Raw genomic sequence first — 14,267 nt, 5'->3', positions numbered from 1 at the left:
AGAGACACATATAATCCAGGCTGCATTATATTAATTTTTTTCTTTTGATTTCAAAGAATTTAAACCACGTTCTTAAGTTCGTAAAAGTATGGTGGTCAAAACTGTGTGTCCAGTGCCCCTCAGATTATACAGATGGGGATGTGTGAGTCTGTCATCCTCTGATGCCCCAAGCAAAGGAATGACACCTCTCCTCCCCCACCAACAAAACCGGGACTGCCAAGCCTCCGTGATTTGGGATGAAGCGGCCCCTGCTTTCCGCTCCTTTCAGACTTGGTCTCAGCCTCCTGGGAACTCCAGAGCCCTGGCTCTGCCTCTCTGAAACAGGAAAAGATGAGCCAGGAGTTTGCAATATATCCTCCAGCCAGCCAGGCCAGATCTGCTGCAGTGATCAAAGTCCTAATGGCTCTATCACTGGTCCTCTGGAGCTGCTCCTCCCACTGCCTGATTCCTGACGGACCTCGCCTCCCTCCACCAGTGCGCTCAGCACTGCAGTTTTTCAGTTCAGTTCAGTCGCTCAGTCGTGTCCAGCTCTATGCGACCCCATAGACTGCAGCACCGCCAGGCCTCCCTGTCCATCACCAACTCCCGGAGTTTACTCAAACCCATGTCCATTGAGTTGGTGATGCCATCCAACCATCTCATCCTCTGTCGTCCCCTTCTCCTCCTGCATTCAATCTTTCCCAGCATCAGGGTCTTTTCCAAGGAGTCAGTTCGCATGAGGTGGCCAAAGGATTGGAGTTTCAGCTTCAGCATCAGTCCTTCCAAAGAACACCCAGGACTGATTTCCTTTAGGATGGACTGGTTGGATCTCCTTGCAGTCCAAGGGGCTCTCAAGAGTCTTATCCAACACCACAGTTCAAAAGCCGGTGCTCAGCTCTCTTTAGAGTCCAACTCTTACATCCATACACGACTACTAGAAAAACCATAGCCTTGACTAGACGGACCTTTGTTGGCAAAGTAATGTCTCTGCTTTTTAATATGCTATCTAGGTTGGTCATAGCTTTTCTTCCAAGGAGTAAGCATCTTTTAATTTCATGGCTACAGTCACCATCTGCAGTGATTTTGGAGCCCGAAAAAATAAAGTTTGTCACTATTTCCATTGTTTCCCCATCTATTTGCCATGAAGTGATGGGACCGGATGCCATGATCTTAGTTTTCTGAATGTTGAGTTTTAAGCCAACGTTTTCACCCTTCTCTTTCACTTTCATCAAGAGTCTCCTTAGTTCTTCTCCGCAGTTTTTTAGGGAGACGTAAATCAGTTCGGACTCATATTAACAATATAATTTCATTCCATCTATTTCTACTTCTTTTGCTATTGAGCGCCACCTAGCGATCACTAGATTTCATCGCATCAAAAAAAAAAAAAGTCCCCAGTAAAGGCCTAACAGGCCCTCCGCCGGGACCAGCCCCAAGAAGCCTAGGTTTCAGCCACCCTGAGCTGAAATCCTGCCCTAGATCAGAACCCTATCAAAGGAGATGCCTCACCTCCTGTCAAACACTTGAGTGTTAGGACAGCGCAAGGCAAGAGGATGATGAAATGGTAAAGAATGATGAAGTACAGGGCGGATAGGGATCAATACCCAGACCCAAGGATTTGGGACAAGTGACAGGATGTTCTAGGGGGAGGCGTGTGAGTGCAATGATCCAGAGTTAGTGACACGTGGGCCTGAGACCCTCAGGGGCTGGCACGAAGGGAGAGTCTGTTTTCAAGCTTGAGCAGATGAGTAGAGTATCTTTGGGATCCGTAACAGAGGGTTTGTAAAAGACAGTCTTGGACCATCAGGGACCTATGAATTTATAAACTGCTTGATGACCTGGATCATAATCTTTTTAGCTTTAACTGTAAAGTGCTTCCAAGTGTCCCCTGCAGGCAGCAGGGACTGTTCACTAAATGTGTTTTGATTACATGATGTAGAGTTGAAAGACAACCTTCCTCAGTCAGCGCTTGGGAATGCTTGTCAAGACCTTTAAAATGCAAGCCTACTGCTCTGCATGCATGCATGCATGCTAAGTCACTTCAGTCGTGATCGACTCTGTGTGACCCTACGGACTGTAGCCTGCCAGGTTCCATCTGTCCATGGGATTTTCCAGGCAAGAATACTGGAGTGGGTTGCCATGCCCTTCTCCAGGGGATCTTTTCCGACCCAGGGATCGAACCCATGTCTCTTATATGTCCTGCATTGACAGGTGGGTTCTTTACCACTAGTGCCACCTGGAAGCCACTGCTCTGTAGGCTAGTCCCCCAAAAAATGACATAGGAAAAGCAAGTACTCTATAAACTAGGTGCATTTGTTCTTCAGATTTACACAATCCAGGGCCCCCAAATGTGGATAAATTCATTTCTCGATTTCTGCCTTACTATGTTCTGTTCAGTTTTACTGATGCATAGCCTATGCTCGGCTGGGCTGAAGGGAATATTGGTAAAACAGAAACATTTTTTAAAACAGAAACTCGTGTGGCTATCCCACATTTTCTATTCCTTTTTCAGAGGGTCGGGCTCTGTGCATTCAGTCTCCTTCCCAAGTTAAATCTGTTTCTCCACAGCAAAGAGGGCAGTGGGGAACTCCACTATTCCCTTGCGGCCTCTGCCTTCAGGACTGCAGGCCTGGGTGTCAAGCTGCTGACAGCTGTTATTTATTAAGCCAGACCCCGGATGTGAATCACCTGGGTTGTCAGGGTAAATGTGAGTTCTTTCCTAAACAGTGGCAAAGATTGCTTTATGTGGCCGGCTTTAGGAAATGTGAGGCAGGGAAACTGTTCGCTTTACTCAGGGCTCTTGGTCCACAGGAAACCTCAAGTTGCAGAAAAATACAACTTTAAGTAAATATCTAGCAGGTCTATCTTGCTGGGAGACCCAAAAATATGTTTTCAAGGAGCTGCTCTCGCCTGCCTATTGGACTGGTCTCACTAACCTCCCTCGCTCTCTTTTTCCACCACAAGGAGTCACTGGATCAGGAGTGAACATGAGGGTCAATGGAATTCTCATCCCACAAGCTGCCCACACCCACACGCAGGGCTTCTGTGTGGTCAGTAACCTTGGCAAAGCATCTGACGGCAGCCTTCACTTGAAGATGCGCAGTAGACATTAGCTTATCAGTGACTCTGACAGGCTTAGAAGGAAAAAGAGAGGGGAGTGTAGCTGGAGTCAAAGTCCAGGGGAAAGAGAAACCCGTTATGTTTATTTTGTCTAGCATTAAAAAAAAAAAAAACTAGCCACCAAGCCTACTTTTAGTATGTGTGTGTACTAAGTCACTTCAGTCGTGTCCGACTCTGTGCAGCCCGAGGGACTGTATCCCCCGAGTCTCCTCTGTCCATGGGATTCTCCAGGCCAGAATACTGGAGTGGGTTGCCATGCCCTCCTCCAGGGGAGCTTCCCAGATCAGGGATCCAGCCCACATCTCTTACATCTACCTGCATTGGCAGGTGGACTCGCTACCACTAGCACCACCTGGGAAGCCCTATAAAACATTAAACCCGACTGAATTTGAGTTCTGCAAATGTTCCCGCTTGGGAAATACTAGCTCAGACGATCACTGAAACGATCCTAACTCTGAGACTGCTGAGATCTGTGTACATAAATCACAAGTCTGATTACAGCCCTCCCCTGCCCACAGATCCTCCATGGCCCTCACCTCCTGTCAAGTCCAAAGTCTTTAGCCCGGCATTCAAGCCCTACCAGAGCTTGGCCTGAACTTACCTCTCCAGGCTCAATTCCCTTCCTTTCCGTCCACGAGTCTCTGCTCCCACCACGCTGGGCTTGCCTATTGCTCTCCCACCTCCATGCCTCTGCTTATGCTGGATCCAGTTCAAATTCCTTTCCTAGTCTTTGCACATCCAAATGCAATCCACGTTAGACACAGGGTCCAACAATCTGGCCCCCTTGTCTCTAATGTATCCTTGTGGTTAGAGTTCTTATACCAGACCAGACACTTGGCTTCTTGCATAGAAGCATCTGTGTATGTGTTATACTGTGCCCCCTCGGCTTCTTGAAAGCGGGGCTTCATACCGGATTGCCTGTCCCCTAGTCCCTAACCGGCTTCCCCGGTAGCTTAGCTGGTAAAGTATCCGCCTACAATGCAGGAGACCCTGCCTCAATTCCTGGGTTGGGAAGATCCACCAGAGAAGGTATAGGCTACCCGCTCCTGTATTCTTGGGTTCCCTGGTGGCTCAGATGGTGAAAAAAATCCATCTGCAATGCGGGAGACCTGGGTTCGCTCCCTGGGTTGGGAAGATCCCCTGGAGAAGGGAACAGGCTACCCACTCCTATTCTGGCCTGGAGAATTCCGTGGACAGAGGAGTCTGGCAGGCTACAGTCCATGGGGTCTCAGAGTATGACATGACTGAGTGACTTTCACTTCACTAGTTCCTAACACATGATAGGTGCTTATTGAAATAATCTGAAGGGTAAATAGCTGATGCAATTCAATGGAAACCCTTCTAGGCAGAAACAGTGGTCTGGGGACCAGTGGCCTGCTGTGGTTCTCCCATCAGCATGTGATGATCCTGGCCTTTCACTTCTCCCCTGGACGGCAAGATGTGCTCAACTCCAAAAAGACAAGGACGTGTCTAGAAGGGGCCATGATTCTCCCAGAGCTAAATAGTCTGAGATTTATAATTGTCTGTTGATTTGTAATCCACTTGATGAAGATTTTGAGGCAATCCTACAGAATTAATAGAGTGAAAAAGAACAGTTGATGACTAAAAACAAAACAAAGAAAGACCTGAGGTCTTTGACTTTTTCAAAGAAAAGAACCCCTAGGGATCGGCAAGAGACTGAAAGAGATTTTCAAACCAGGAAGTTCTTGAAACTACCCATAAAAATGACTGACTACCACTTTAAAAGGTAACCCTGATCTTAAATATGTGTTTACCAGCTAATCGCTGCAGAAAATGTTTGCCTTAAAAAAATCCTAACCAAAAAAAAAAAAAGAATTTTATTGAAATATAATCGATCTGTAGTGTTTCGTGTGTCCAGCAAAGTGATTCAGTTACACATACATACAATATACAGGTATGTTTTCCTTTCAGATTTTTCTATAATAGGTTATTACAATGTATTGAATATAGTTCCCTGTGCCATACAGTACCTTGTTGTTAATCTATTTTATATGTACTAGTGTGTATCTGTTAATTTCAAACTCCCAGTTTATTCCTCCCCATTCCCTTCCCTGTTGGTAACCATAGTTTGTTGTGGCTGTGAGTCTATTTCTGTTTTGTAACTAAATTTACTCATATCATTTTTTTTTAAGACTCCACACATAAGTGATACTCTATGATATTTGTCTCTCTCTCTGATTACGTCACTTAGTGTGATAATCTCTGGGTCCATGCATGCTGCGGCTATGTATATATATGTACCACACCTTCCTTATTCGTTCCTCTGTTGATGGACATTTAGGTTGTTTCCATGTCTTGGCTACTAAACATAGTGTTGCTATGAACACTGGGCTGGGTGTATCTTTTTGAATTTAGAGTTTCTGTCTTTTCCAGATATACACCCAGGGAAAAAAAATTTAATTCTCTAATGAGGTGGTTGTCAAAATGTGCTCCCCGGGTCAGATACATTAACATCATCTACATTAGAGAATTTTTTAAATGTTCTGCTCGCTTTTTTCTTAAGATTTTTTTTTTAATGTGGACCATTTTTAAAGTCCTTGTTGAATTTGTTACATTATTGCTTTTGTTTTTTTGTGGGTCTTTGGGGGTTTTTTGTTTGGTTGGTTGCTTGCTTTGGCCATGAGGTTGTGGGGACCTTAGTTCCCTGACTGGGGATCGAACCTGTACCGCCTTAATTGGAAAGCAGTCTCAGCCACTGGACTGCCAGAGAAGTCTCCCTCTTGTTTGTTAGTGCCTTAGACACACAAATTCTTGGTCTCTAAACCTCCTGCATCAGAAATTGTGATGGTGGGGCTCAGGAGTCTGACATTCAACCAGGCCTCTAGCTGATTCTGATGCACACCGAATATGTCATCCCCTGTGTCTGTAAACTCACTCATTAAAGATATAGAAATGCTTGGTTCTCTTTTCACTGTACTCTGTTCTCACTCCTGTACCACTCACGTCAAAGTGGGGTGATGGCAAACCTATTTGATCTTCTATCTTGACTTCTGCTGGTTCCACTGCTCAGGCATCCACGCATCAATAAAATATACCCTATTTTTTTTTTCTACAGCGGATCAAGCAGATCCCTGCAAATTCCTGGCCTGCGGCGAATTCGCCCGGTGTGTGCGGAATGAGTGGACTGAGGAAGCTGAGTGTCGCTGTCAGTCGGGGGACCCAGGCCCTTGTGCTCCCATAGACTGTGAAGACATCCCGGGGAAGGGATCACCGTGCAGGTGAGGCCAGCATCTCGGCACTGAGACCCGAGGATTCACTCCTTAGGCTTCTGAGACACCCATCATTAGCATGTCTTCACATGGTCCCTTAGACCATGACTCTTAAACTTCAGCGAGACTGTGTCAGAGAAGTACTTGTGAAAACACCCACGGCTGGGCCATGCGAGGCTGTTTCTGGTTCACTACTCTGGCTAGGGCCCAGGCATGGCTGCTGCTGGGCCAAGGACCACACTTTGAGAACCATTTGTCCTCAACCTTTCCACAGGATTTCCTTAAGACCAATTAGGGAAGAAAAATGAGCCTATATCAGTTTCCTTCTACTAATGGCCACTTACCCTGATTTCCCACTGGGGGGCTCATGGCTAGCTGCTTGCACAATCAACAAGAAAGGAGAGAAATTTAGCCCTTTTCTTGATGAAACATACCCTGTTAGTTTCAAGTGTTTTAAAGACCATTATCCAGTAGGGGTTAAGAAGCAATTGGCTCAGCAATTTACTAAGCAAGTAGCAAGACACATTTCTTAACTTCTCTAAACCTCAATTTTTTCACTGGATAATGAGACTAATAAAACCCCCCTGCTGGGTTGCCGCAGGGGGGTATGTGAAATGACATTTATTAAACATCATTACAAAGAACACAAAACACAGAGTATCTGTTCAAATAAGGGGGGGGGTTATAATGATGCTGTCAATTTTCCCTGAGTTAATCCCAGTTAAAACCCTGACAGGATTCGTTATGGAATTTGACATTCTGGAAATAAAAATATACAAGAGAAAATCTTGAAGTACAGTGGTGGGGAGGCCACTCTATAAAATAGGAATACATAAAATAATAATATTTAAAGCATTAAGATAGATACAGACCTAGACAGTAGATCAATAAAACATATATAAGCCCCAAACAAAACCTTATATATCAGGAAATTTATTTTAACAAGCATTTCAAATCAGTCGGGTAAGTATAGAGTTAACAGCAATGGAGTAAAACTGGCCCTCCATTTAGAAAAATAAATTAAAATTAGTTTATTACCACATACAAATCAACATCAAAGATTCAAACCTAAAATTGAAAAAATATGAGGAAATTTTTTTCTACATTTCTACAAATTGGGCTTTGAAAAAAATTTTTCCTAAATAAAACATCAATCCAGGAAGACATTAAGAAGAGGATTTCCACAGGGGCAAGGGCACCAAAAATGAAATAAACAGATAAGCAATGAGGTGGGAGAAAAATATTTACAACTGATAGATAAAGGATGAATATCCCTACTAATAAGAGCTCCTACACATCAATAAAAGGTAACATACTAATATTAAAATGAGCAAAAAATACAGAGACACAGTTCATAGAAGATATCCAAATGACCCATGAAGCATAGGAAAAGATAACCAATCTCACTACAAGTAGGGAAATCTAAAACCAATATGGAGATATCATTCGTTACTCATAGGTTTACCAAAAGAAGGTTAATAGCATCCAGTGCAGATAACATCAGGGAAGAACTAGTTCTATCAGGCATTACCGGTAGAAAAAATGGGAAGACCTTTTTGCAAGAGAAAGTTGTCAATATTTTAAATTTGATACTCTAAATACTCTAAATAAGATACTCTACTTTTAGACAATTATCCTTACAAAAATAGTTGCACTTTGCAATGTTCACAGCATCATTGCTTTGAGTCATGAAACAATTATGCAGCATATCGGTAGGGGATCAGTTAAATCCATAGTGTGGTGTTATATTCATTGTAGAATATGGCAATTAAAAGCAGTAAGATAGTCTACTAGAACTGCTGTAGAAAAGGAGCAAGACATTTCATTAAATGAAAAAAGTAAATTTCAGGATAATAAATGCCATTTATGTAATGTATTAATAACTGGAACATGTACTTATAAGTATTTTAGGTTCAACCATATGGCATTGCCATTTTGTCAGTCACAAATCACACAGTGTTATATGATTCATTCTAGTGACAGTCGCTCAGTCGTGTCCAACTCTTTGTGACCCCATCGACTAAGCTGCCAGGCTCCTTTGTCTATGGAACTTTCCAGGCAAGAATACAGGAGCGAGTTGCCATTTCCTTCTCTAGGGGATCTTCCCAACCCAGAGATCAAACCCAGGGCCCCTGCATTGCAGGCAGATTCTCTACCATCTGAGCTACCAGGGAAGCCTACTGATAAGAGACATTTCTAAGTATGGAGACAGGTCAGCTTAAAAAGTATCAGCAGATACATACTTGACTTTATCTTGTAATCTACAGACAATACATTAGAATATGTAATGAATCCATATACCTTTTCCAAAGGAATACCAGAGACAGAGTAGCAATAAAATTATAAACAACAATCATCAATCAAATGAGCTTATCTCTCTCGGAGAGATGGGGACTGGGCGAGTGGTCAGGAAGGAAATACAATGTGCTTTCAAAATCATAGCAAATATGTGGACTAATAGGTTCACTTAACTGTCATTAAACTTAACAATGGAGAGGAGCAGATTTGGGGTCCACAGTTTTTAATTATGTGAATATGTTCCTATTTCACCTATGTAACATAAAATGAAAGGGGGAGGAAAGGAAGAAAGAGGAATGAGCAAGGCCCCAATAAGATGTGGAAGAGAAAGGGGTTGCACGTGCCCTTTACAAACAATGAATATAATTTCTATTTTAATCAACCTTATTTCCTGTTTCAGATGGCTACACAATTTGTAATTTTAGTCACCCTTCTTCTAGAGGAAGAAAGATCACTTTTCTGGGTGGTTATAAATGAAGTCAGCAGAGCAAAGCATGAGATGATCTGGAAAGCTGTCATGAAGGTTTGCTGTGCCTACTGCCTCCACTTGTGCCTGCCTCTGGGGGCTGACATGGACCCCAAAATGCAGTTACACAGGGACAAGGTGCCCCTGGCACCGCTTCAATTCAACAAACACGTTCGAGTACCCATGTGCTCGTTGCCATGTTAGATGCTGGGTAATAGATAGGAAGGAGAGAGAAAGGGCCCTGTGGACTGCAGCTTGCCAGGCTCCTCTGTCCATGGGATTCTCCAGGCAAGAATACTGGAGTGGGTTGCCATTTCCTTCTCCAGGGGATCTTCCTGACCTGGGGATCAAACCCAGGTCTCCCATACTGCAGGCAGATTCTTTACTGTCTGAGCCACCGAGGAAGCCCAATAGATAGGACGGGAGGGAGAGAGAAGGCGAGTAGGAGGAAAGGACACAAGAAGAATGAAGAGAAACTCAATTTCTTTGGGGGGTGGAGAAGAGATATCTGCCACATCCCTTCAATTCTACTCTTTCCAACTCCTTGATTAAAAGATCCCTTTTCAAATGTGAAGTATTAAGCCCTGAGTATTATATCCTCTGGAGAAGAAGACGTATTCTTGCCTAGAGAATTCCATGGACAGAGGAATCTGGAGGGCTGCTGTCCATAGGGTCGCACAGAGTCGGACACGGCTGAAGCGACTTAGCATGCATGCATGCATTGGAGAAGGAAATGGCACCCCGACTCAATGGACATGAGTTTGAGTAAACTCCAGGAGTTGGTGATGGACAGGGAGGCCTGGCATGCTGCGATTCATGGGGTTACAAAGAGTCGGACACGACTGAGCGACTGAATTGAACTGACTGAATGTTTTAATTACAGCAAGATCATAAGTTTACTCACATGCTATACCTCAAATAGGGTGGGGTGGGGGAAGGTCCATTTTTTTTTCCCTCTAGAAGATATTCCTACCTCCCTTTTGAACCCTTTCTCCACTGGATAATGAAGGTGTGGGGGAAAATATGAGAGGGAGAGGTTGGAGTTTAATATACTCCAATCTAGTTTATAAAACTTCATTTGATTAGTAGTTCATTTGAGCCGACTCAGCTCGCTTGGGATATACAGCCCAGCTCACAGGTCCGCCCCGACTCCCCTCTCTCCTCCCAGGTGGTATCCAGATGTATGGCGGAACGAGGTGGCTCTCTGTCTTACAAGATCCTTTGAGAAGTTTCTATTCCCATGGTCCCCTCACCGGTGACCTCTTAGTCCTGACCCCAGTATCTGCCTGATCCTTGGTATTCTTGGAGCCTCCAATTTTCCCAGCTAGGGCAAATACAAACCAAAATTGCTACCTTAGCTGGAGTCAGAAGGAACAAGGAACTTGATACTCATCCTCTTTAAACCACCCATCTCAGTTTTCCACCTTCTTCCAATCAAACACGAGGACAGGGACAGGGTTTCCCTCCTTCCCCCGTTCCCTGAAATTATACTGGACAGAATATTGACAGAAGGCAAAGAGTTTACTGATAAATAAATATACATCAGAAAACATCTCACAAATACCATACTCATAATTTAAAGAGAAAAAAAAAAAGCAAGGTGTAAAACGTGTGTACAGTATTATCAGAGATTATATGACATGTAAATATGAGAGTCTGGAACTATATACATAAAAATTTTAAATGCATTATATTTTTAAATTGCATGAACAAAATGTTATTACAGGGTTGTTTTTCAGCAACCACAGGTCAGAATTTGAGTTCAAAAATAACCCCACTTCTTGCAAGATAAACATCACCCTTTCCCATGAGCTTTGTTCAATCCTACTGAGACCACTGCCAATGGAATAGTAAGCCAACTGGAAGGCAAAACTCGGGGCGGGGGGTGGGTAATGCAGGAAGCATGTTTCCCCCAACTCCAATGGAAGACACCTGCAAAAATATGCTATTTTCACTTGTTACGATCATTTTAAAACATTATATGAGAAAACTGTAGCTGCTCTTAATATTGGTAAGTCCAGGAAACAGGATATCTTGTTTTTGCTTTCTTTTGTAGATCACTAGACCAATCTAAAAATCAAGTGTATGAACCTGGTGTTAAAAAGTTCCAACATCAGCAAGATAACAAGGTAAGACTGTATTTTCATATGTTGGTTTTAATTGATGAAATGGAATTCTGAAGGAAATTAAAAATATTTCTGGGCCTGACTCATATTTTAAATAGAGATAAGAAAAAAACACTTTTTCTTTATTTGCCAGGCTTTTTAATTTTGTGTTTTAAGAGGGAAAAAGGCATTTCCTGGTACAAAAAGGATACAGATAGAGGCTGGCACTAATTGAAATATGTAGACAAAACAGTAAGATTTCAGGGGAAAAAAAGCATATTATAATATTTCTAACCTTTTCTTATAAAAATACACATGCAGTTTATCAAATGCATTTCAACAAGGTTGAATTTTTCATAATCATTATTTATATACATGGAGTTGAGTAATTATATATGTATACATATACATATGTGAAATGTCTTTTTATTTCAAATCATCAGCTAAAACAAAAATATGTAGGAGAAACATGATTTGTGAACAATGAGCAGCATCAAAAATTCCTAAAAATTCATCCTCAGATAAAGGTTTCTTCCAGTGTTCTAGATGTCTCTTTCAAAATACTCATCCATTCAAATAGAACTGCCATATGACCCAGCAATCCCACTTCTGGGCATACACACTGAGGAAACCAGATCTGAAAGAGACACGTGCAGCCCAATGTTCATCGCAGCACTGTTTATAATAGCCAGGACATGGAAGCAACCTAGATGCCCATCAGCCGATGAATGGATAAGGAAGCTGTGGTACATATACACCATGGAATATTACTCAGCCATTAAAAAGAATTCATTTGAATCAGTTCTAATGAGATGGATGAAACTGGAGCCCATTATACAGAGTGAAGTAAGCCAGAAAGATAAAGAACATTACAGCATACTAACACATATATATGGAATTTAGAAAGATGGTAATGATAACCCTATATGCAAAACAGAAAAAGAGACACAGAAGTACAGAACAGACTTTTGAACTCTGTGGGAGAAGGTGAGGGTGGGATGTTTCAAAAGAACAGCATCTATATTATCTATGGTGAAACAGATCACCAGCCCAGGTTGGATGCATGAGACAAGTGCTCGGGCCTGGTGCACTGGGAAGACCCAGAGGAATCGGGTGGAGAGGGAGGTGGGAGGGGGGATTGGGATGGGGAATACTTGTAACTCCATGACTGATTCACGTCAATGTATGACAAAACCCACTGCAATATTGTAAAGTAATTAGCCTCCAACTAATAAAAATAAATGAAAAAAAATACTCATCCATTCAATCTTTTGACTAAAATTTTATTCTACAAAGGGAAATAAATTATCTAATAATCAAGTTAGCATAAGAGCTTTTAAAATAACTTTTCAAAAAATACCTTGGAGAATTTATAGCCTAAAATAACCTACTTTCAAAAATTATACCTAATCTTTACAGTAAAAATGAGTGTTAATCAGCCAGTGTCCTGTCCAGTCTATCTGAGGCCTCTCTCTCTCTCTCTATATATATATATATACGTACATATATATGTGTATATATATATATATGTATGTGGTGCTAAATGGAAGCAAATGCAACAAAGCTTGCAACTGAAACTCATCATACAGTCAATATACAGCCAAGAAGGATGCTGAGGCCATCATACCACACACATATATCTAAGGGTGCACATGTATATAATCTCATATGTCCAAAGAATAATGTGTGCCATTTTTATTTCCTAAAACAAAGAACATTGAAAAGACAGGAAAGGGTCAGACTTGGGCCATAAAATGACAGTAGGACACAGGATCTGATAATGAAATATCCAGGATGAAGTGTACACCAGCTGAATTCAGAAGGACCAGGGAGAATCGAGAACCACATTTCCAATGAAGAAGCAGTTTGGAATAATAATGGTTGGAAGGGCACATGGTGACTGATTCACAAGCTATTTGCCACCCCTGCTTCAAGATACCAATTCAGTCTGAGAAGGTTTAGGAAGAAATTGAATACATTCTCAGTAGGTTGTAAAGTTAGAGATATTTGGGGGAAAGACATCGCCCACCTTTCAAAGAATATATCCTAAATGACAAGCATATTATCTCATCTACCAGCAGAGGTAATATTGGAATGAATCACTGGTTTGACCTTGGGTGGCATTTCTTAATCTCTTAAAAATATTTCTCTTCCAGGTAACCATGAAAAGAAATTTGAATTACTGACTATAGGATATGAAGAATTTAACTATCAAGATTGGGAAGGAAATTAAAAGCTGAAAATGTACAAATTATAATTTAATCTATCTCAAGAGAAATGACTTGCTTTCTCAAGGAAAACTGGATTCACTCTCTCAAAATTCTGAAAACCTAGGCAGGCATATCCACTGGTCATCAAAATCCAGGCATGTAGTCAACACTGAGAACCAGGTCACATCACATATCAAATAGAGAAGACTTATATACTTGAAGACCAATAAATTCTGAAGAAAAAGAAACTTATTATCAAAACCCAAAACACAATCAGTGAAACATATTAAATATTTTGGTTATTTCTCAGTGATAGTCAAGGTGATAGCAAACCAGGTTACTGTCCAGTCACCCTTAAAATATTGCTCACAGATCATTTACAAGTGCAACTTATTATGTGGGGGCAGGGGGTGGGATTGACCATATACCGGGAAATAAAGCTCTTCACATGTTAGGATGTACGTGAAAGATGACGCATGCAAGGAGATGCAGAATGAATGCATATGGGACATAAACTGTGGTGAGTACAGATGCTCCATACCTCAGTGTCTGTGGCTCTCATACCTCTTCAGTTCTCAGGGATATAGTTGTATAAGAAATTACTGCTTACACAGTAGATAATTTTGCTGCCAATAATTCCTAGGTTGTTCCTTCGAAGAACTGGGCTATACATACCATGGAAAAAATCTTACTTTTCTTGTAACTGCATAGACCTATTTTAAAGGAAGATATTATATTGGGGGCAAAAAGTGAGGTTGTACTTTGTGACATAACCAATTCCTCTTTCCCACCACGGATGGACTATGTCTTCCTACAATTTGGTAACTTCACTGGGTAATCCTTGACACTAACTGTGGTGTGT

At 41.9% G+C, this 14,267-nt stretch overlaps 1 protein-coding gene across 1 annotated transcript in view; it reads left to right on the top strand.

The window, feature by feature from the left end:
* The window catches only part of IMPG1 (interphotoreceptor matrix proteoglycan 1), a 147,880-nt gene extending 134,452 nt beyond the window's left edge, over positions 1–13,428 (top strand). The window contains 4 exon segments of the mRNA XM_043439397.1: positions 6,173–6,335; positions 11,147–11,219; positions 13,352–13,367; positions 13,370–13,428. Coding sequence (XP_043295332.1) covers positions 6,173–6,335; positions 11,147–11,219; positions 13,352–13,367; positions 13,370–13,428 — 311 coding nt within the window.
* Positions 13,429–14,267: the final 839 nt, after the last annotated feature.

This window comes from Cervus canadensis, chromosome 20, assembly GCF_019320065.1.
Source record: "Cervus canadensis isolate Bull #8, Minnesota chromosome 20, ASM1932006v1, whole genome shotgun sequence".
In the NCBI taxonomy this organism is placed as follows: domain Eukaryota; kingdom Metazoa; phylum Chordata; class Mammalia; order Artiodactyla; family Cervidae; genus Cervus; species Cervus canadensis.
The sequence above is the reverse complement of the archived record's forward strand: the minus strand, read 5'-3'. Positions and strand labels throughout refer to the sequence as shown.